At 44.8% G+C, this 24,452-nt stretch overlaps 1 protein-coding gene across 11 annotated transcripts in view; it reads left to right on the forward strand.

Annotated features, from left to right (window-relative positions):
- CACNA1C (calcium voltage-gated channel subunit alpha1 C) overlaps positions 1 to 24,452 on the forward strand; it is a 648,720-nt gene that overhangs the window by 536,924 nt on the left and 87,344 nt on the right. For 5 of the 11 annotated variants that reach the window (XM_072766357.1, XM_072766355.1, XM_072766360.1 and 2 more), the window contains exons 19-29: positions 4,784 to 4,916; positions 7,977 to 8,106; positions 9,472 to 9,531; positions 14,130 to 14,236; positions 16,445 to 16,532; positions 17,089 to 17,196; positions 18,240 to 18,292; positions 18,617 to 18,763; positions 20,176 to 20,377; positions 21,985 to 22,143; positions 22,732 to 22,842. In XM_072766357.1, the coding sequence (XP_072622458.1) occupies positions 4,784 to 4,916; positions 7,977 to 8,106; positions 9,472 to 9,531; positions 14,130 to 14,236; positions 16,445 to 16,532; positions 17,089 to 17,196; positions 18,240 to 18,292; positions 18,617 to 18,763; positions 20,176 to 20,377; positions 21,985 to 22,143; positions 22,732 to 22,842 (1,298 nt within the window). Of the gene's footprint in view, positions 1 to 4,783; positions 4,917 to 7,976; positions 8,107 to 9,278; positions 9,339 to 9,471; positions 9,532 to 14,129; positions 14,237 to 16,444; positions 16,533 to 17,088; positions 17,197 to 18,239; positions 18,293 to 18,616; positions 18,764 to 20,175; positions 20,378 to 21,984; positions 22,144 to 22,731; positions 22,843 to 24,452 lie in introns of all 11 variants that reach the window. The other 6 variants (XM_072766363.1, XM_072766354.1, XM_072766361.1 and 3 more) reach the window with 2 other exon arrangements.

Below are 24,452 nucleotides of genomic sequence, written 5' to 3' on the forward strand. Positions count from 1 at the left end.
TGGAAGGAGTTGGTGCCCATCTAAAGATGAATGGATAAAGAGGATGTGGTCTCTATATGCAATGGAATATTACTCAGCCATTAGAAATGACAAATACCCACCATTTGCTTCAACATGGATAGAACTGGAGGGTATTATGCTGAGTGAAGTAAGTCAGTTGGAGAAGGACAAACATTATACGGTCTCATTCATTTGGGGAATATAAAAAATAGTCAAAGGGAATAAAGGGGAAAGGAGAGAAAATAAGTGAAAATATCAGTGAGGGTGACAGAACATGAGAGACTCCTAACTCTGGGAAACGAACAAGGGGTAGTGGAAGGGGAGGTGGATGGGGGGATGGGTGATTGGGTGATGGGCACTGAGGGGGGCACTTGATGGGATGAGCACTGAGTGTTATGCTATATGTTGGCAAATCGAACTCCAATAAAAAATATATTAAATTTTTTCTAATTTTACAATTACATGTTATAAACATATTCTTCATTTTTGACTTCCTTTATCTGTATTCAATTTTATTTTTGTAAATATATATGTGTATATATATTATATATATATAAGTTTTTCTTTTTTACACCATTGGAATTTAGTATCTTTTAACACAGAGAACAAAATACACTCAGGATCAAGTGGATCACCCTGTTTTATCCACTCTGTGAGATTATATTCTCTCATTACCACCCATTCCACCACCACCCCATTCTTTCTCTCTCTTTCTCTTTCTCTCTCTCTCTCTCTCTCTCTCATTTTTCTTTTCTTTTTCTTTGTGTTTTTTCTATCATTTTCTGGTTCCTGAACTATTCAGAATTGTCTAGTCTGTATTTTGTTTGGGTCATCGTTGATATTTTTGACTCTGCACACTTGTACAGTCATTCTTCACTGGACAAAAAGACTAGAAAAAGGAATTTACAACAAAAGAAAGAACCAGAGGTAATACTCTCTGCCACAGACATAATGAAAAAAAAAAAAAACTACCTATGAAGCTCCTACTGTGTGCCGGGCACTGGAGATACAAGACAGAGAAGGCTGCTGCTCTCCTGGAGCTTACATTTCAGTGGCGACACAGGCAATGAGCAAGAAAGGAGGCCAACTAAAAGAATAATATCGGGTAGCAGTAAGCAGCAAGGAGATAATAAAGCCAATGGCTATGTTAGCGAGCTCCTCAGTGGTGTGGGGCTGCTATGGCTGTGTGATCCCTGAAGGTCTCTTTAAGGAGACACATTCAGACTGAAATCTGAATGAGTCAGAGGAAAGAGCTTTCTAGGTGGAGAGCTAGCAAATGCTGAATCTCTTGGGCAGAATGGTCTGTGGAGGAATCCAAAGAGGCCTGTGTGCATGGAGCAAAGTGAATGAAGGGGAAAGGTAGGGGGTGAGACAGGGACTAGGCAGGAGCAAGTGGGGCAGTACCTGAAAGGCCACCCAAGAGGTTTGGTTCTGAGCTGAGGCAATGGAGAATCACCCAAGGTTCTCAGAGGAAGATATAATCTGGTGTCTGAATTACCTTTAGAAGACTGTGCCTCATGAAGAGGCAATATATGGTCAAAGGAAGAATTGGAGGAAGTGAGGATATTAGTAGGGTCCCGTGGGTGGTGGTGGTGGCCTCTTGGGCCAGGGCAGTGGTGCTGGAGATACAGAGAACTGGTGGAACTTGGGGTATATTTTGTAGGACTCGCTAGTGGCCCAGAAGCCTGGGAGAGAGAATGAACAATGGAAGGAGATGAGGTTTCAGAGCTGAGCCAGCAGAGAACATGTCCCGTGCAGCAGCGGGTGCATCCTCGGCCTTCTGTCTTGGGTCTCCACCCACACAGCTCGCTTTGGGACAGATGGTCTTACCAATCATGCCTTTGAACTCTGGGACCACGCTAAAGATTCTGAGTCCCTTGAGGGCAGGAACCACAGCTTTGTGTTCAGTATGCTGTAGGCACTAGGTGTTAGAAATAATATTATCTGAATCTGCCATGAACAAAATCACAGAGCTGAAAATGAGTATCAAATGGGGTTGGGGCAAGGATCAGCAAGAACCAAGAGTGGGGCATCTGGCTGCACCATGGTTTTACTTTTGAGCACTGATGCCTGCCATCTGGAAAGCAGCAGTGCCTCCAAAGTGCAGCAATATCTTCCTGGCCACGCTTTTCAAAACCTCTGAGAATGGAGATGAGAAATAAAGATCCCCAAGGGATTCCACTGGCATCTGGTTGCAGGAGTCTAGGTGGGTCAGTTGCCAACCCCCGAAACAGAACTTTACCTGATTTTTCTTATTCTGTCAGCCTCCCTCCTTATATATCATACATGTGAAGGGGGACAGCTGTCAGATTTCTGGCCCTTTACAAATTTGGATTTGTCCTTTAAAAGTGGTTTCCTTAAGCATTATGCCTGGAATTCAGCTGGCTTGTGTCTGAATGGATCAACTGACTTGCTTCTCCCAGGAATGCAAATCTGGGTAGAGCTTCATAAACAGAGAGGCAGACTATTGCTGATGAAAGAGCGTGCAAAACTCTTCACCAGGAACTTAGAAAACCACAAAGCTAGTAAATATGTTTTTCTATGAACATGAATGATTAAAATAAGTACTGAAATACCTGTTACCAAATTATCATTAATAAGAAAGTGTTGGGTCATTGAGAACAAAAGTGAAAAGAATACAAACAGTTGGGCAGGAATTTAAGATATTGTGATTTAGGCCAACTCCAGTTTTATATATTTTGCTTCACTAAGGACTCTGCCTTTCTTTTACCTACCAGGCTTTTGTTAGAAAGCTTCAACCCGTGGCCTGAGAACAATTTTTCATCTCACACCTCTCTCCTGCTAAAAATATGAATTGCTTTGCTGATCAGCTCTAATTACTCCAAGGGAAAAACTGATTTATGCCTGTATTCTGCTGGTCCTCCAAAAAAGCCTGGGGTCTCTAAATGCTTCTTGCTTTGATAAAGAACCACTTTCTATATCGCATTTTTTTTTCTCTGCACCACCTACCTTCATTTTAACCAGAAGAAGAGAGAGCATGCAGAGACATAGCTGGTCCAAGAGATAAACTTCCAACAGCTGGTTTTCACCTGACCTTCTTTTTTTACAAAATCCCTTCCTTATAATATTGGTGTGAAAGTGTAATCATCACCAAAAAATAAGGGCGAGTGCAGGGCATAGTGTCTCTCTCGACAGTGTCTCAGCACATCAAGAGATGGAACAGGTACACGTAAAATCAGGCATTCAAGCTATTTTGTCCTAAGTGCCAAGTGAATGGAGGAGGCCAACAGGGCTCTGGGATCACAGGAAGGTCATTCTTAAGAGCCCAGATAGGGGATAGAGCCAGATGAATGATGCTGACTATCATGGGAGTCCTTCTAGTTCTGTGAAGAGGGAGATGAGGGCAGTTGAAATACAGAGACAGCATGAGGAAAGGAAAGGAGAAAGCACGTGGCAACTGTATTCATTTCCTGAGGCTTTCATAACAAATTACCATGACCTATATGGCTTAAAACAGCAAACATTTATTTTCTCACAGTGTGGAGCCTACAAGTCTGAAATCAGGTGTTGGCATGACCATCTTCCCTTATCTGGCTCCAAAGAGCACCCTCTCTTGCCTCTTTCCCATCTCTGCTGGTGGCCAGCAGTCCTTGGCATTCCTTGGCTTTCAGCCTTATCACTCCCATCACTGCCTCTGTCTTCACATGTGTGTCTCTAGGTCTCCTTATAAGGACAACAGTCCTTGGATTTAGGGCCCATCCCACTCCAGTATGACTTCATCATGACTCTATATCTGCAAAGGCACTGTTTCCAAAGTAAGGTCACATTCTGAGGTTCCAGCTAGGCATGAATTTGCGGGGCACATTATTCAACCCACTACCATGAGCCTTCAGAAAACAGTTTGTCAGTGGAAAATCTGTCAGGGAATAAGAGCAGACAGAGGTCAGACTGAGAAAGATGCTAAGCACTACTTTACAGGCTGTCTTTCCCATGGGTAGAGAGCATAACAACAACAGCTAACATTTATATAGCACTTGCTACATGCCAGGTGCCACTCTGAGGTGTGCGTATACTATTAGCCTATTTACAGATGGGGAAACTGAGACACAGAGAGACTACATGCCAGAAAGAAACAGAGCCGATATTTGGATCAAGGCATGGGCTGGAGAGCCCATGCTCTCATTCCCACTCCCTTTCCAAACATTTTTTAACGCATTTGATCAGAACAGGATATGCAGTAGTTTCCTACCACAAGCAATGACCTCGCAAGCAAAGGAGCAACCCATTTGCCTTTGGTCCACAGTAAATGTGACCATTTTTGGGGAATGGGAGTGCTAATTTTAAACTCCTAGAGCCTTCAAGGATGGGGTTGCTTGGAGGGCTTATGAGCCATACCCATTCCCCTACCTGCAGCCTAGATGGACAAGTACACCTGGCAATGCCCTAATCTTACCTGATCACCTTTCCTAGTGCTTTACAACTAGGATGACAAACCATCAGAATCTGCATGGGACTGAGGAGCCCCCTGGGTGTGGGAATTTCAGTTTAGAAACCAGGACAGTCCTTGGCAAACTGGGATTGAACTAGTCACCTTACTTATAGCCCCCCCTTGTCATCTCCTGCCAGAAAAGTCTCTCTAACAAAGATTCTAGCACTCACAGGGAGAGAGCTCAGTGTCTTAATTAATACCCCTCATTTTTAGAGATGCAAATGAGGTCTTGATTCTGGTCAGTAGGAAGATATCTGGAAGTAGGCAGCACAGTGGTAAAACCTCATGGGAATGCTGGAATTATTTAGAATGGTGCACTTTTTTTTCTTACAGGAGAAGAGGATGAGGAGGAGCCTGAGATGCCTGTGGGCCCCCGCCCACGACCACTCTCTGAGCTGCACCTTAAGGAAAAGGCAGTGCCCATGCCAGAAGCCAGTGCATTTTTCATCTTCAGCCCCAACAACAGGTGTGTATGAATGGTGGGGAAGGTGGGACTCTGCTCTCTCCATGCCACAAGCACAGCAGATGCCAGCATCTTCCAATCTCTGAGTGGAACCTGGGACTTTCCCAGATCCCAACAACTTGTGTAAACAGGCACTGATTTAGGGGAAAGTATCATGGACAAATCAGTAGACCAATGTCTGTTTTTCCCTCCATTTTTTGACAGGTGTAAACTATTTCTGTAGTCTTTTGGTGATTACCCTTGGTGATCTACTAAATCTATTTAACTTAACAAAGTCTAAAGTTAAGCAGTATCCTAAACCTCCTCCTGCAAAATAGAAGGAGCTTTTACTATTTTAACTCCCCTCAGCCCTGATACCTCACATGTTCTTATTGCTTGGTATTTTAGTCTTGATCTTTATTTTTAACTTAACAAGTTAGATATTATCATCATCATTATTATTATTATTATTATTATTATTATTATTATATAGGCAATGTAGATTTGGAATTTATTTTTAGAGATTTATGTTCTTTATTTTTTCTTTAAGATTTTATTTATTCATTCATAGAGACACAGAGAGAGAGAGAGAGAAAGAGAGAGAGAGAGGCAGAGACACAGGCAGAGGGAGGAGCAGGCTCCATGCAGAGAGCCTGACGTGGGACTCCATCCAGGGTCTCCAGAATCACACCCTGGGCTGCAGGCGGCGCTAAATCACTGCGCCACGGGGGCTGCCCTAGATTTGGATATAAATATACAACTTGCCATTTTACTTATTCACCATTTTTCTTGTACATCTCAGTCCATCATTCTGCCATCATTTTCTTTCTTTCTAAACACATTTTTTAGAAGCCCCTAGTGTTCCTTATGATAGAGTCATTTGGCCTCTGTTTATCTCTAATTGTTTTCATTTCTTGTTCTTGGAAGATAGTTTTGCTATATACACAATTTTAGGTCAATAGAATTTGTGTCTCAGTTAAACATAATATTAGACTGTACTGTTCCATTCATACTATCATTCTTTTATAGATAATCTGCCCCTTATCGTCAGCTGATCTGAACATCTTCTGTTGCCTTGGTGTTGTTTAGGTTTACTACTACGTATCTAAATATTCTTTTCTTTACATTTATCCTGCATGGGATGTTATGGATTTATCTTTTTCTCTGGTTCTTGAACAACAGTAAAAATTAGAAAAAGAATTTCTAATTCCTGAAAAGTTGCATCCATAATCTCTTTCTCTCTAATCCTTCCTTCTGGCACTCCAAGTAAATATATGTCAGACCTTCTCATTCTGTCCTCCTATCTCCTACTGTGTCTTGCAAATCTTTCACCTCTTTGTCTCTCTTTTGGTATTCAGGGTAGTTTCTTCAGATATATCTTCCAATTTCTTCATTCTCTCTACAACTTTGTCTATGTTACTGTTTAAACCAATTTTTTAAATATTTTATTTATTTATTCATGAAAGACACACGGAGAGAGGCAGAGCCATAGACAGAGGGAGAAGAAGGCTCCCTAAGGGGAGTCTGATGTGGGACTTGATCCCGGGACCCTGGGATCATGACCTGAATCAAAGGCAGATGCTCAACCATTGAGCCTCCCAGGTGCCCTAAACCAATTTTTATATCAACTTACCCTTTTTTCTTTCAAACAGTTCCATTTGATGCTTGATTTTCCAGATCCATCTGTCTATATCTACTACTTCCTTTGTTGATTCATCATCTTCATGCTCATCATTTGTTCTGTTAACTATTCTGTCTGCATTCTCTATCTGATATGTCCAGAATACATAGTCTTTAGGTGGGGGTTCTAAAGCACTTATTTGTAGTTTCTTCTGATTTACCATCTTAGTGGCCCATCCTCTTGTATGCTTAAAGATCTTTGATTGTGACCTCAATACATCATCTTAATTGGTGAGATTCTTGTGGATCTAAATTAAGATTGGGAAGCTTTCTTCAAGATGCTTCTAAAGGATGTTGGCTCAGTCCTAGGCTTCTGTGTCCTGCCTCACATCTGGCTTGAAATTCAGTTTCCTGATAGCAGTTTTACTACTGGCATCTATCCTCAGCCAATTCTATCTTTCTTGGCTGCCTATCACACAGACCCTGGGTCAGTGGATTTGTTAGTTTGAAAGGGATAATCATTGCAAACCTCCTAACTCTAATGAAGCCAGAATTATCTCAAAGGGTTTACCCTTCCCAGGATTTGCTGCTTCCACAGCAGTAGGGTCTCTCAGAGCACTTAGTCAACGAACAATGCTGTGAACAGAAGTCTAAAAGCCTGGATTCAAGCCCTGAAACCACCCCCACCCCCACCACCCCCACCACACACACACACACACACACACACACACACACACACACCACTCTACAAGCTGTCTTTCTAGACCAGCCTATCCTTCTCAGGTTTCAGTGTTCTTATCTATAAAATGGAGATAATAACACCATATCCCCTTCCTAAGCTGCCAGTATGAGATAGTATATAAGACACACTTGGCATTCAAAGATCTAACATTTGTGGCACTGTCAGTGAGTGCTCAGAAGTCCATACATGTAGTTCTTTGTAATTATGCTGAAGTGTAGAATTGAATGGCATGCCTTGAAGCTACTACACAGGAACAAATTGCCTAGCCAGAATGTAGGTTTAGCTGGCTTCTCACCATACACATCTCTGGGTGGCTCTGTCATTCCCTATACATAAAAATATGAAAATCTTATAAAATGATTTTTTAATGATGTGACAAAGAAGTCCCCCCAAAAAAGCCAGTTGTTAATGTTACAGAAGTATATGAAAACTTGGGGATTCACCAAAGTCTCAGATGTAACCCACCAAAATGTCAAAAACTTACTGCCTATGAAAGTGCTTTAGAACTGAAAAGTTCTGTGCAGATGTGCCTCACAGTGAGGGGCATGGAGGGGGGTGAGATGTGGTTGTTATTACCCAGCAGCAGTAAGACATCGGGTAAAAAGCCCATCCCCAAACTAACAAGCACCTTTCACAAGCTGAGAGGAGTGATGAGTTCCAGAGACCTGGAAGCTTTCCTTGCCTTCCTGACATGCTTCTGTCCTCTCTTCCACCCCACGCAGATTTCGCCTCCAGTGCCACCGCATTGTCAATGACACGATCTTCACCAACCTGATCCTCTTCTTCATTCTGCTCAGCAGCATTTCCCTAGCAGCTGAAGATCCCGTCCAGCACACCTCCTTCAGGAACCATGTACGCATTCCGTTTTTTTCCCCTGCACCTCTTCCTCCCAGGAATGGGACTGGGCCCACAGCTCTGCTACTGACCTCAATCAGGATCCCAATTCCAAATATTATAATCAGATGCACAATAAACATTCTTGAAGACACTAAGGCTTTGGTAGAAACCATCAAAAACAAATAAGAAAATATGTACCAAATGCCTCAGGCTGGCCTGATTGGCAAAGTTTAGGACTCTCATTGTCCTGCGCATGTTTCCATGAAAGCTCTGATTCCTTGTATGCTTAGTAAGAAAAAGTAGCCACTGACTTCCAGCATTGCTCCCAATAAACCCTGAGGGACACAGGGGAGCCTTGGCAAACAGGTGCCAATGGTGAGGCTGACCTTATATAAAGGAGAGCTTCAATGACCTTGTGTAGAGGAGAAAACTAAATTTGGAGACCCACCCAAGGCTCTGGTGAACCACATTAAAGGCTAGAGTAAGAATTGTTATATCTCGAAGCCTTAAAACTTTGTAAAAATCCCAACCAGGTGGGCATGAAGAGGAGTCCACCAACCTGAAGCCTTACCCATGCCAAACAACTTGGTGGTCCTGCAGCCTGCTTGATCCAGAGTTTTATTAGAAAGATGTTGGCCCTAGCTCTGATCCATCGTCTGGTGGATGAGACCATGTAGTCTGCCCCAAGCCTAGGCAGTCCTCACCTGGAAGATGCTCCCTCCCATGCCCCAAAGAACACACCAGGATTTCCACCAACATGAGAAGCTAGCTGAGTCACACCAACGTGAGTTAAGCATTTGGCATTTTCCTGCAATAAAAAGCAAACCCTACTCTCTGTCTTTTTGACACACATCCCAGTGGTCTGATTGGAGTTTGTAAGTAAATTGGATTAATGAGAGAAGCATCCAACCAAATGCTGTCCAGACCCAGGACCAGTTGAGTCCTGCCCTGGAGGCTCCCCCTCACAGTCTGGGGACTTCATCTGGAGCCACTAAGCTGCCTGAGGCCAGCCCTGCTTCAGGATCCAATGTTGTGTATATATACTACTCATCTCCTAACTCACTTCCATATGTCTCCATGTGGGAAAGCTGATGTGATGTGTAGTGTGGTCTGGAGCTGAACTCTCCTTCCAGCCTGCTTCCCTCCCTTCCCACCCCATCCCCACCCTGTTTCTTTTTGTTTTGCAGATTCTGTTTTATTTTGACATTGTTTTCACTACCATTTTCACCATTGAAATTGCTCTGAAGGTAAAGCCCCAACCCCTCTCTCCTCTTCCCATCCTCTAGGAGCCGGTACTAGCTCTCTGTCGCTAACACACATGCTTCTGTTGGTGTCAAGTTCACTCTCAGAGCCACTAATCCAATTGTGCTTATTTTTCAGATCCTAGGCAATGCAGACTATGTCTTCACTAGTATCTTTACATTAGAAATTATCCTTAAGGTAATGCAATCTGAGCAATGCACTGTCTCTTTCTCCCATGTATCTCTGCTGTATCTGCCTATCTCTCTTCTCTCTTTCACTCTCTCTTTTTTACTTTCAGTCCTGAGATTGGAAGAATTAGTGCCCCTCACTTTGTGCTATGTGCTTTGCTCAGGCTCAGAAGCAAAAGAAACCCACCCCTATTGCTGTGCTTCCTCGCAGTCTGGAAGAGGCATATGACTCACAGTGTCAACACTGATGCTGTCCTATCGCCAGGTTTGGCAATGTGCCAGTCTCCAACCCCCACTAGGCCACACACACCCACATATACCCCATCTCCGGTAATTGATGACTGACCCCTGCTTAGAACTCCTTTCCCTCGTCCTGCCCAGAAGAGATGCTGCTCAAACTCCAAGAGTGGCGAAGCTCATGGGGCATGGACAATCACTTTGTCTATCTCCTTTAGTCAACAAATTGTCAATCCCTTCCTCAGTATTAGTGGCAAGCACCAGAGCTTGGCCGGAGTTGGGCCTGTGTGATAGTAAGCATAGGCCTAATGCAAGATTTGGGACCAGTCTTCCAATGAGGGCTTTTAACAGACAACTGTAGATTACTTCTGAATCCTCAGTTTCCTACTGAAAAGCTTTGCTACGATGCCCTTTGCCCTAAGCATGGAGGAAGGAAAATTGTACTAGAGAGCTGAGCACAGGGGAGAACCAAGAGCTGAAAGAAACTGGAGCACCCAGTTCCCAAGCCCCAGTCCTGAGAGCTCACCAGCCCAGCCCTGCCTGCAGCTGGCCGCCCCAGGGTCTGATGGCTATGATTGCAGAACTGCTACAGACATATCCTTTCAGTGGAGCCCACCTCTAAAAGCATGGGAATGAGAGAGATTGTTCTCTAAGTTTTACTTTATTACTTATATGAATTTATCATTACTATAATATTTATATTTATTTTATTATTTCTAAGTTTTTCTGGCATACTTCTGAGCCTCTAAAATAATGCATAGTCAAGCCACTCCATCTGAGACTCAGGGTGTGAGTTCTGAGACCCGGGAAAAGTGCATTTCAGCATTTGCTGCCTCCTCAGAACCACAGAATGTATTTTACCATTAGTGTGAACAGAAGGGCTGTAGGCTCTAAAGCATATGCTTCAGTTTGGTGTCTTCTTCCTAGATGATGACCTAAGACTCCTCCTCCCAAGGAGTCCAGGCTCCCTTTTTCCCCTTCCTGGGGCTGCTGCAAGCCACTGTCCACACTTGACCATGTGCCACAGCCAGCCTATAGACACACCCTTCTGCGCTAATGCAATTCCCAAGTCATGACCCAACTCTTGAATGCACATGACATCCTGTCACATCTAGATAGAAGTTGAGTGGTGCAGTTTGGGGTGCCTCCACTGTGTCTTTATCTCCAAAAGGCTGAGCTGTCCAGACCCCCACCTTCTATCCCTGTTTCCAGTGACCAAGGGTGTTCCTTGGGTTTTCTCTTCTACTCAACGACAGTGGATCTGACCAGGCCCTGATTCCTGGGGTGGGGGGAGAGCCAAGAGCTGCCTGGCTGCATTAAGATATACTCTGTAAAACCCTCTTTCCACGATGGGCACTGAGGGGGCCACTTGACGGGATGAGCACTGGGCGTTATTCTGTATGTTGGCAAATTGAACACCAATAAAAAATAAATTTATTATTTAAAAAAAAAAAAAACCCTCTTTCCATGGTGAGCTGAGTTCTCCTGGTCTTCAGACTCAGGGAGACACACAAATACCCAAAACTCCTTCCCAGGACAAGAAAAGCTCTGAGTACCAGTTCTCAGGATTACTCCACAGAGCTCCCCTCGTGGATTTCAATGGTGCTATTTTTCCTTCAAGGTTGCCATGCAAGCAGAAGTGAAAGGTCTCTTTGCAAGCATTGTCATAAGATCCTTCCTTCTTTTCACCCTCTCCCTCTTCTACTCCCTTTGTGACTCCGCGTGCTTTTAAATATAAACCCCAGTCCCCACACCACTTCCTTGCACCTCCTTCCACTGGGCCCCTCTGCCTTGCCCGATGGCTCAGCTTCCCACTGTCCAAGGGGTATTTAGTCTCAAGAACAGTAGAAAGACCTGGGGACATTTGGCCATGACGGTTGGCCTGCATACTGCAAAGGACTATCACATAGAGAAGGAACCAGGCCCAGTGAGTACAAATTACAAGATGCATCTAGTAACTAGAAAAGCTACCTGGGCATGTGGTGGTCGCCTATGGCTGGACAGAGGGGTTTTCCTACCCTTCCAGCTCAGACAGTCAACAATCTTATGCCCACCTTTTTTCTTCCTTCTGCCTGAAAATACCCCAGCAATAGACTTTTCCTATGCAGTGGCTTAGAACATTTAGGGAGCAGGAACTAAGTGGATGGCCATCAGCCAAACAGGGTAAAGGAAGGACACTTTGCATTGGATACCTGAACCTGGCCTCTTTTGTTGTCTTAAATGCCTAGGATAATTTTCAAATAAATTCTCCATTTTTTCAGCATCCACTTGCTCTTTCTCTCCTGACCACTCTTCCTCTGGCCCTACCTAGGCATGTGTCACCCCCACCCACTACATACACACACACACACACACTTTCTGGAGTACTGGTCTCATTCTAGGTCTCCTAGAACCCCAAAGTCAAAGGACAGGCATCGGCACTGTGAGTCCCACAAGTGTACCTATTCAGGGAGTGCTCTTCCTGACTGTGGAGGGCTCTGTGGTGCTCAGTAGTGTCCTCACAATTTCCAAGCTAGGAGTGAGGCAAGGTCAGACTCAGCACCTTCTCTAAGACTGAAAGTGAGATGGCTGGGGAAGGTGCTTGGCCTTCTGCAGGCACAGGGACTCTCTAGTTAAATGAACCATAGGAATCCCAAGTCCAGTCTCTAGAGTCCCAGATCTTCACCGGGAGACAGGACAGCAAGCCCCTCCAGATGGCAGGCCTTCAGGAGAAATCTCCAACTATATTCCCCTCCAGCCTTTTATATAATATACCTACTTCTAGAAACTGTTGCAGGACACAGGTGCCTGAGTCCTCTGTGACCCCCTGCAGCAAGAGATAAATGGAAAGAATTAGGTTGCAAGAGCTATTTTTGCCAGTTTCCTTTATGTTTGCTTTTGAATTGCTCTGCAGACACACTGCCCTAGGCATGCTCTGATTCAAAGAGATAAACTGGACCCCAGATGACCAGGGAGCCACTCTGAGTCTCTCAGCCACCAGCTCCAAATTGTTCCCTTTGGCTGATGCTTCACGGCCCATGGCCTTTTACAACCCTTAACCTGGAAATCTGCTGGCTCCTAATTCAAGTTAACAGAATTGGAAAGGCTATTCGTTGAGCGTCTACAGTGGCTATATATTGAGCTCAGAGAGAAGTAATAAAGGCCAAGCCCTGTAACAGTGATCACCATCCCAGGTGCTCCTATTTTAGTCTTCAAAGGGGCTACATGTTGTTTTTCTGTGTGTGCCTAACAAAGGCAGGGAATAGTATGCCTGGACATCTATTGCTGTCCATGAGGACACTGGACATCCTTATATAGGAAGAATCCAGAATTCAAGTCTGGACTATCTGGCTCCAAGTTCAGTTCTTTATGGTGACAAGTAATACTTAGAGTAAGCTTAGTATTTCCAAGGTAGTGTGTTTTACCTGTAATAACTCATTTGATGCCTACAACACTATAGGGTAGATACTATCATTACCCTCATTTCTCAGATGAGGAAACTGAGACACAGAGAAGTTAAGCAACTTGCTCCAGGACATACAAATAAAATATGGTAGATTTGGGATTCAAACTAGGCAGCCTGGCTCCAGAGCCTATGCTTTTAACTATGGAACCACATTGCCCCTCTGAACACACAGCTCTGGCCTCAAAGAACATCATCAGTTTAGAAGCAAGATAATAGAACTGAGTTTAGAATATGTGGTATAGATCATAAACACTAATTAAGGTTAGGAAGTGAAGGGATGCTATTTGCCAAAATTATTGGTAGAACTTCTCACTGAGCTCTGGGGTGACCAGCTGTCCCAGTTTGTTTGAGACTGAGGAATTGCCTAAGTGGGACACAGGACTTTTGGTACTAAACCAGGAAAATCCTGGGGAAACCAAGACAGTTGGTCACCCCATTGGGCATACCCCCATTTTTCCCCAGATGCCTAGTATCTGAAGCTGGCCCTGAGAGTTGACAGAATTTAAAGAGGAGATTGGGAAGTTTGTATCCAAGGGCAACCTGGTCTGGGCAGTGCCAGCAAAGGGCCCCTCAGGGCCAGAGTCATGGACATGTGATGAGGAACAGTGGAAAATGAGAGAGGGATGGCAGTGCACAATTTGAAAGGGCTTCAAGTATAGGATGGAAGAGTCTGGTGTGGCCTAACAGGTAGAAGGAGCCACTTAACCATCTCGAGCTTGGAATTGTGTGGTGGTTGTATAAATGGTTACAGGATGCTGTCCTTGATCTTGCCTCTCCTTCTGCAGTCCTGCCTGCCCCTAGTCCTCTCACTGCTCTTCAGCTTGCCCTGCCCAAGGGATACTGTGGGAGGAGAGGGAGGCATGAGGGGATCTCTGGAGCTTGGGCAGGGAACACTCATGTTTGTGTTTCTCTGTACCTCCCTGCAGATGACTGCTTATGGGGCTTTCCTACATAAGGGCTCTTTTTGCCGGAACTACTTCAACATCTTGGACCTGTTGGTGGTCAGCGTGTCCCTCATTTCCTTTGGCATCCAGTGAGTAGGGCTCCCTCAGGCCCAGATGGGGACACACAATTGGAAATGGGTGTCAGAGGGGATGACCAAAACTCTGGAGGGCATTCCTGCATGGCCACCAGTGTGACTGTGACAGGAACGGGGTGGAGCCCCTGACTTGTACAGCCTGATGGCTTTTTGTACACATCCTTAATGGTGTGACACTTGAGAGTATGTTTAAATATCTGGATCTTGCCATGACAGGTAGGGCCAGGCCCAGTTATAATGAGAGGAATGTCTCCAGGGCTTTCCCATTTCCTCCAAGACATGCTCAGTGCCCTTGGCTATCCTCAGCTCCAAGGGCCTGCCATTGCCATGACCAGCTCTGATCTTCCTCCTTCCCTCTCTCTCTTCAGTCAGAGAACCTGATGAGAAGAAGATGGGTGGGGGAAGAAAGAGAAAGGAAATTAGATTCTGAATCTTGACTGTATAGTGGAATTACCTGAGTAGTTTCAGGGAACACATTTGCCCCGGACCCTCTCCCCAAGTTTTTATTTAGTTGGTCTAGGGGTACAGGCTGGGACTTTAAGAATTCTAAAAGCTCTCCAGGTGACTCCATTATACAGCCAAGGTTGCCAATTTGCTCATATTTAAAAGGACCTGATTACTAGTTTTTCCCATGTTCTATCTGCTGCTAATGTTAACCCTCCCCTTCAGCTTCGAAGCACTTTTACATGCATATTCTTCTACACTCCTCGCAAAACAAAAACAAAAACCTATAAGGCAGACAGGGCAGGGGGCTGTTACCACCATTTTATAGACAGGAAAATGGAGGTTCAGGACATGAGATTTACCCAAGGTCATACCAATGGCACAAGAAAGGGGTCTTAAGTCTCTCTTTCCAAGGATGTTTTCGTGGTAAGCCTAAAAAGAGTGGACATTGGACATGAGGAGTGAGACCCTTTCTGTGATCATCAGTTGTATCAGCTGTCTGCCTGGGAGCCCACAAGTCTAGATTCTAATCCCAGCCCTATCACTAAATTACTATTTAACTGTGAACCAAGAACCTCCCCTCTCCTTTTAGTCTGTGCCTTCCCCACCTACCTCCAACCTTAAAAATCCCTTCCATTGCCATTCAGTGCAAACAGACTCCCTCCCTGAGACACTGGGATAACTAGGAATGCCCTTTGAGCCCTTTGGAATAAAAGAGCCATGAAAAAAAAAAAGCCATGAACTAGAGAAATCAGATCTTTCTACCAGCTCCCTCTTGAGCACATTATCCTAACCTCATGTAGAATGAAATCAGCATTTGCTGATGTGTCATACATTTTTTAGGTCCCAAGGTGGGTACGAGAATCTCCAAAAGCTTGAGAAGATATCTCAATCAGATGGGTAGTGTGTAAGATAGACCCTACCTGGGTTGGGTTGATGAATAACTGCAGAAACCATGTAGGCTTCCTGCTGAGTGGTTTGTGGGGAGAACTGCACCCTGGTGCCTCATTTCCACTGGCAAACAGCAAAAGCCTGAAGCTCCCAGAAATTTTGGCCAGGCCCTAGCATCCAGGTGTGTGGAACCTGCTGTGTAGAATCCATTCCTTCAAGTCCTAAGTGTTCTATGAACCAGTGGGTTTTATATGCATACATAAAGGGCGACTACCTAGGGACACATGTTTGGAGATAACACCAGAATATCCTCTCCCACACCCATCACCTCCAGCCAACAAGATCTGAAACTCCATCACCTGTATAGCATTTCTTCAAGTTCAGTGATGTCTTCATCAGACTTAGTAACAAAGCTACCATTTATTCAGCTCATAATATGTGCCCAGCACACTGCTAGATGATGCAGGTATGTTTCCTCATTTAATCCCTGCAACAACCTTATGAGACCCACTTTACAGATGAAAAACTAGGGTTCAGAAAAGTTAGGAAATTTATCCTCGGTGAATTGACTGTTAAGTGGCAGAGCTGGGGTTTCTCTTTTCTAAAGCTCCCCTGAGTAGCCCATTATATTGCTAATGATTCATGGTAAACATATTATTCATATTATTTACATACCAACAAGAAGTCCCAAGCAAGTTCCAGGCTCTTCTAGGGGCTGGCGAATAGTCCCAGGATGAGAAAGTTCCCAAAACAGACTTAATACTTTCTCAAGTTTACCTGGGTTCAGCCTGTCAACACACTCCCTCACCACATGATTTCCTGCTCCACTAAAACAGCTTACTCTTGTGCCCTGTTTCCCTCTCCCAGGTCCAGTGCAATCAATGTGGTGAAGATTTTACGAGTTTTGCGAGTCCTCAGGCCCCTGAGGGCCATCAACAGGGCCAAGGGACTAAAGGTGAGAAGCATGGGCCTTGGTGGGAAGCCATCAGCACAGCAAGCATCTATCTGGCTATGGGTTGGTGGAAATTAAGCAACAGGATGGGGAGGCTGGAGGGAGGAAAAATGGCCAGGGCAGGTGGCTGCTGTGTTGGAGCCTGGACTCTCCTGCCTATACCACCAGTTCCACTTCACGGAGAAAAAGAACAAGGACAGGCAGCCAGTCACTTAAAATCAGAACTTCTAAGCAAAACTCTCACAAAAAGGAGATACACACACAAGCCCAGGGCCGCACGTAATGAAAAGGTCCCCATGCTTCTACTCCTATAAAATGGGAAGCTAGCAGGGCTTTTGTCCATGGAGTCACCTAGAACCCATCAGGGGACTTTGAATTCCATTGGATTCCATCATTATGTGAACCTGAGAAGGTACTTTGCCTGTTTGAATCCAATTTTCCCTCTTGTGGCAAAGGGGCTGCTCATGCAAACTCCTCAGAAAGGCTCGTCGCTTGGCTAAAGGAAGCTCAAGCTTCCTTCAATGCAGGCACTCCTGAAACTCTTCTCTTCCCACTGCAGCACGTGGTTCAGTGCGTGTTCGTCGCCATCCGGACTATCGGGAACATCGTGATTGTCACCACACTGCTTCAATTCATGTTCGCCTGCATTGGGGTCCAGCTTTTCAAGGTAATATCTTGGCTCTGATCTGTGCTCCTGCTTCCATCCCCTCCTGTCAGTGTTCCTGAGGAAGAGAGCTGACAGATACAACAAAAAGAGGACAGCGGCCCGGATCAGACTTGGGATGAGCGGAACCTCAACCTTCCTCTCAGCTTAGCCCAGGGAAAGAGGAAGAGCCTAGAAGGAGGTGCTCTCTACCAAGCCAAGGACCCTTCACCCTCACAGCACAGCCTGCCCTTCCTTCTAGCAAGAAAGGGAGAGGGACTCTTATTCTCTAAAACCTCATGTCAGTCACCTGCTTAAAACCCACAGTGGTCCCCCATTATCAACAGCATCAAATCCACCCATCTCCGCCTAGCTTTCTGAGCCCTGCATCCACCCAGGCTCTCTCTCACTGCTTCTAGACAAGGTTCCTTGGCTATTGATTTCTGCTCTTTCTGCTCAATCATTTTATTTTTGCTGTTCCCCCATCTGAAGCATTCTTCCCCCTGCCCTCTCCCACCAACCATATGAATTCCCCTGATTTCCTCCCATCTAATTTATCCTTCCAAATCCCGTTCCACTTCCACCTTCCTTGAGCCAGCCAAAAGAGTCCAGCTTTCATGGAGTAGAGTCCCCCCCCTTTTTTTTTAATTTCAGTGGTACTTGCAGCACTAAGCATCTTTATTTGCTGACTGCTTTGTATATGCGAGTCATATCTTCCTGATTAGATTCAGCTCTCCTTGCATTTTCTTTTTTTTTTATTTTTATTTATTTATGATAGTCACACACAGAGAGAGAGAGAGAGGCAGAGACACAGGCAGAGGGAGAAGCAGGCTCCATGCACCGGGAGCCCGACGTGGGATTCGATCCCGGGTCTCCAGGATCGCGCCCTGGGCCAAAAGCAGGCGCTAAACCGCTGCGCCACCCAGGGATCCCAGATTCAGCTCTCCTTGCATTTTCATCCCAAGTTCCTAGCACAGTGCTGGGCTATAGAGATGATCACTAATCAATTTTTGACTGATTCATTGATTAATGAACATCTCCAATCACTTTGTCCTTCTGCCTTCCAGGGAAAGCTCTACACCTGTTCAGATAGTTCCAAACAGACCGAGGCGGAATGCAAGTGAGTACAAGCTGGAGGGCAGCCAGCACCGAGGCTAGTTAACTCTGGGAGGTTGGTAATTTGGCCTGAGAGGAGGGACAGCCTGTTCTTTCTGAGATGGCACTGACAGCTGGACTTTTACCCATGGGTAATTTGATCACATTGACATGACATGTAAGATTATCTATTCTTGAAAGGTATACCCACTGAAGTTCTTCCCAACGGCTAGCACTGTGGGATTTAAGTCTGGCCAGTCTCATCCCACCCACAAAGCCAGGAGTCATTGGTGGGTCACATGTGAATGGAGACGAGAGACCAGAGAATTAACTCTTCTTTCTTTTTCAGGGGTAACTACATCACATACAAGGACGGGGAGGTTGACCACCCCATCATCCAACCCCGCAGCTGGGAGAACAGCAAGTTTGACTTTGACAATGTTCTGGCAGCCATGATGGCCCTTTTTACTGTCTCTACCTTTGAAGGGTGGCCAGAGTGAGTATACAAATCAAGTCCTGTCCACTCTGCTATAAGAGGCCAAGACATTCCCTAATGTTTATTACTGTCCACACTCCTTCCCAGAGGTCATACTTACCTGTGTCCTTCCTAAGCAATGAGGTTTTATTCTAGAACAAGCCTCGTACCATAGTCATTGCTGAAACATAGACCCTTCTTTTTCTAGAAGATGTCAACATTTCAGAAAGTCCAACCAAAAGTGAGCTGCTTTTAACTCCCCTTCTCTACCTCAGAGTAAGCCACAATTATAGGGGTCTTTGTCATTACTCTCATGGCATCTAGGAGTGGAGTGAGTTTGTCCACTAGATTACCAGTGAGTTTCTCCCTGGATTACCATAGAATTCAAGATTACTACTCCCAACATGCACTTAATGTGGGTAGAAATGACAGAGATATTTGTGTTTTAGACTCTTCCCCAATCTCCTTAGAAAAAAAAAACTTGCCTATAATTACAGTGAGAAGTAAGAAAGGGATGGAAGCCTGAGTCTGAATTCCTCTGCAGAGATAATGCCTCAATCAGCCAGGCTGGCCTTTTATACTGCATCACCTCTACTAGACAGCTTGTCCATCGGTGTTCCATATATCTTGTATAGACACCTGCTTCCCCATGCCCTCTACCTGCTGTATTCCAGGGAAATTATTGTTGAAAAGTTAGAAAATTCTAAATATTTCTAAGTCAGTAATAGCACATGGATCTGAGATGAGAGTCACCATTCTTATGTGGAAAATATAGATAGTACCTAGAGAATAACAGAATAGTGTAGAGAATAACAAAGGAAAGAGAGGAGATAATCCCTGTCCATGAAGAGAAACAAACGTAATGGGCACATAGTCCAGGCCCAAACAAATGGCATACATATGTAACCTACCTAAGTATGAATCCAAACCATTGTTGATAATCTGAATAATCCTGGGTCACTTTTCATCTAGTATTTTTATCTAAATGGATATTTGCTCTCAGATAGATTTATTTTAAGTTCACTGTAACATCCTCTGAGTCTATGCCAGTTTGCAAAGCTATTTCAATATTTACTAATGTTTCCAGTATTTGAAGTCAATGTCCATGACTCATTTTACATTAAAATAATTCTTGACAGTTTCAGAACACCCTCATATACATTATGTCAACCACCCTGTAAGGTAGGAAAATTAGGAATTATTGTCTTCATTTTATAGATGAAGAATCTGAGGCTCAGAGAGGCTTATTTGCTCATGGTCCCATACCAGTATGTGGCAGAGCTAGGCCTTGAACTCAGATCTTCTTACTCCCAGCCTAGAACTGTTTCCAGCTCCCCTGATCCAAGGATCCCTAAGAGAACAGTGGTGCCATCGTTCCACAGAGGTGACACTGCTTCTCTGCTTCCCTCTGTGGGGCCTGTCTCCTCCTGCAGGCTGCTGTACCGCTCCATCGACTCCCACACAGAAGACAAGGGCCCCATCTACAACTACCGTGTGGAGATCTCCATCTTTTTCATCATCTACATCATCATCATTGCCTTCTTCATGATGAACATCTTCGTGGGTTTCGTTATCGTCACCTTCCAGGAGCAGGGGGAGCAGGAATACAAGAACTGTGAGCTGGACAAGAACCAGGTAGCTTTCTAGGAAGGAGAGGAACAGGTGCCAGGGCAGTGGGGAGCAGGGCTAGGTGAGAAATGACAACATTTGGCAGCTTGTGGCCCACCCAGAAGAGAAGCTGTAGTCAGAGAAGAGATCTCCATGCAGATACTAAGATCATCTGTCCATTCCTCAATGAGGGAATAGGGCTGTCAGTCTTCTGTAGAGCCCAGACAAAAGAAATGCAAATGCCTGCAGATCCTGGATCTGGCAAGTGCATTCAGCCACCAAATATTTGTTAAGCATCTACTTAAGGGACTCTATGATAGATTCTGTGGAGAAAAAAACCTCATGCCCTATGTCTCAGAAGTTGACAAGTCAGAAAGTTGCCCACGTGGGTTGGCACACTGATAATGAAGAAAGAAACTAGAATGATGAGGGAGTGAGAGTTTCAGGGATGGGGAAGAGAAGGGCTTCAGAAAACCACTAGTAAATGGTTCCTTAAGTAAAACACAAAAGCCTGTGCATGAGGTGGGGACAAGAAAGAGGCTTACATAGGAATGATATGGTAATGACAGTATTGTAAGATATTCTGTTGGCCTATAAGAAAGAGCTGGCAACTCCATCAGTGAGGAATGAAGCTATTACAGGGGCTGCAGCATATGGTCACTGACATCACTTCCCCAACTAGGCTCTCTGATGTGAAGAGTCAGGGGGAACTATATTCCTGTCCATAAGTGACTTAAGATCTTGTATGGGAAGGCACATGGCACAAGACACACAGCACTACACCAGTTAGGCAAGCTGGACCCCTCATGGGTTTTGATGTCAACCTCTTGGGTTTAGACTCATCATTCTTGCTGCTGTATTGCCTTCAGGTTGGAAGTGAGATGGGAAAGAACGGGGCCAAATAGAAAGTGTAGATGAGAGTTGATTAGAGCCTGATCTACTGTCAGGTTAATGATAATGGTGGTAGGCAGAATAAGAGGAAATAAAATTGGTCAGGCCTACAGATTGGATGAGGAGGCTGAGGGTAAATGAAAAGACTAGAGTGACCCCCCAGTTTCTGATGTGGGAATCTGGGCCTGGTACAGAGAAATGAGTTGGATATGTGCTGGATTCCCAGGAATCTAGCTAGCTCAAGATCTACCCCCATCCTTGAACTATGTCTTCTGATATGTGGACATATAGGTAAATAAGGAAGATTGACTTAGGACAGGAAGGAAAGGAAAAGCTGAGAAGTGCTCACCCCTCAAGGAGAGTCTATGGCATAGGAAAAAATCAATGGGAAGACCAACTGTCCATCATTCAGTAAGTATTTATCAAATGCCAACTAAGTGTCAGCAGTATACCAGGCATTACCAAGTTGAAAAAAGGAGACACAAACCTCTTGACTAAATCTTGGTAAGGAGACTGACTAGAGGTGATTCTTTCTCTGACTGAGGGAGTGATATAGGGGGAAAAAAAGTCCAAATAACATCGCAGACCTGTAAATGAGCCAGAGAAATAGATTATTTCTGTGACTCCCTAGGTGTGTGGTTTCATCCACATCCTACCTCCTCTGCCATCTCCACACATATCTTCCAGGTTACTAACCCCCTCTCTTCATTCCCACCCCACCCCTCCTCCTGCCTCCCTCCCAGCGACAGTGCGTGGAATATGCCCTCAAGGCCCGGCCCCTGCGGAGGTACATCCCCAAGAACCAGCACCAGTACAAAGTGTGGTATGTGGTCAACTCCACCTACTTTGAATACCTGATGTTCGTCCTCATCCTGCTCAACACCATCTGCTTGGCCATGCAGGTCAGTCTGAGGGGGTCCCTAGATCCATGATCCCTGTAGGAGGGAGAATGCTAGGGAAGGATATGAAGTGTAGAAGAGCTGCATGGCTGTCTCTAGAGTGTCACCTTCTTGTTGGCCAAGATGGGGGAAAAAACAGAACAAGTGTCCCTTCTCAAGGATGTGCTCCTCTCTGGGAACTTATAAGAGAATCCATAGAGGCCTGGGTTAATAAAATGTTAAGAGTGAGGGAAATGGAGAACACAGGGGGAGCTTGAAGAGTTTGTTATTATGAGGCATGTTTATAGAGATTGATTCTATATCCACCTGTCTTCAGGGAGGTCAACTTGTGCTTGAGCTCTCTTGAGAACTGGAAGTCTCCATAAAGTTGTCATAACCAGTCAAAGCAGGAACACAGAACTCTGCCAACATGTGTTTTCAGAGCTAGCAGAAAAGGGAAGAATTTGCAGGATTTCCTGAGTCCAGCTGGCTGCCCATGGAGATGAAAATGGCCTTCCAGGGCTTGGTTCAAGGAAGATCTCTGTTGAGAGGAGGGTGGCAAGGAGTAGGGCTGTCCCTGCCTCATTTTCACAGTCCTTCCCCTCCCCTCAGCACTATGGCCAGAGCTGCCTATTCAAAATTGCCATGAACATCCTCAACATGCTCTTCACTGGCCTCTTCACCGTGGAGATGATTCTGAAGCTCATTGCCTTCAAACCCAAGGTAGGCCTCTGAAAAAGGTGTCTGGTCTGTAGGCACTGAAGGAATAGAGAAGGGGAAGAGGAGTGCAAATACTGAAAGAAGGAGAGTGAGGGGCAGAAATAATCAATGAAAGACCCCATCTTCTTGGAAGATAATTGTTGCAACTCCTAAATCTACAGGAGTTGTACCAAAACAACCCCTTGAAATAGAGTCTCCGCTCTAGTCTGTGGCTGGGAAATATAGGAAACAGATTCCTCCCTGAGCCAAGCTTCTTCTTCCAAGGAGGCAGATGATGGTCCTTCTTCACCCCTTTCCCACCCTGTCTTCACCCTCATCCCCCAGCACATATTCTAGAAGAACTATGCCCACAGACTGGCAAGCCAAACCTCTTCACAACCAGCCCCCCAGATTCACTCAGGCTGCTGTTCTACTCTTCTCTCACTTCATCAGCCATACAGACCACTCTCAATGCAAAAGGCCCAGTCAGGGCTTCATTTGCTCAGGGCTCAGTGTTCCAGCCTATGGGGTCCTCCTGTTCATTATTCTCTTGCACTTTCCAGTACATGAAGGGCAAATGTCTGTGATTTGCTACTTGTGAACAATTTCTAGAAAAAAAGGCTAGGAGAAGGATTAGAACCATTGGCTGAATGAGGCAGGATAAGGAAGGTGGGATTGGCTGTCACCTTGGATTCTCTGTGCCCTTGCTAACCTGCCCCACCCCCATTTTCCTGGGTAATGTAGGAGTAAACTGACCTGAGCATCACACACCATCTTTCACCCCTGAAGACAGGTCAGAATCATTGGCATCCATCGGCTTGGGATTCACAACACAGGCACCTACTTCTGAAGGAGGGTATAACTGCAACTCAGTGGCTCCCCTAGCTATCGCAACTCCTTTTGGAGAGCAATGAGAAGGAAAGCGTTTGTTCTAAAATAATTATATGGTAATAGACTTGAGGAAACCTCTCTTGCTTTTTGAGCGTTCTCTCCCCCTCCTTTACTGTTTTTATAGATATAACATAGATCAACAGGAGACAAAAAGGAAGGGTCCTTATCTATATATTCCATTTTTATTCAAAATTTTACTTGTCCTGGGATTAATTGGGGGAGTGCTTCTGGGCTGTTGGATCCATATTCCTTTAACAAGATGTCTATCATCTTCTTTGAATTAAAATTCAACTAACATTTCTGAATAACCTACCTTGTGCTACACATACCTCATTCCATGTAATCCTCAAAACACCCTCAAAAGCATCCTCATTTTAGGGAAGAGGGAAGTGAAGCTCAGAGCAATTAAGTATACTATTAATTAATTACACCATTATTAAGTGGCAGAACTGGGAATAAAACCTGACTTTTTAGTTGATGTAATTTCCACCACTCCAAGCTGTTAGCAAGCATCTTCCATGCCAGGTGTTCTGCTGGGTGCTTTTCAGAAAGAAGGAAACAACCTTTGAGGGACTTCAAAGATATTCTTGCAATGCTGATTCCTTCTCTCAAAGAATGCCTAGGGATCTTGGCTAATTTTCAGAGAATAAGACTCCTAATAAATGTCATTTGGTGATAACAATGGTGTTTCCTACCTCCTCCAGGGTAGTAAGTATACTCTTTTCACTTTCCATTCCAAGCCC

Source organism: Vulpes vulpes, chromosome 8 (genome assembly GCF_048418805.1).
Source record: "Vulpes vulpes isolate BD-2025 chromosome 8, VulVul3, whole genome shotgun sequence".
Classification (NCBI taxonomy): Eukaryota; Metazoa; Chordata; class Mammalia; order Carnivora; family Canidae; genus Vulpes; species Vulpes vulpes.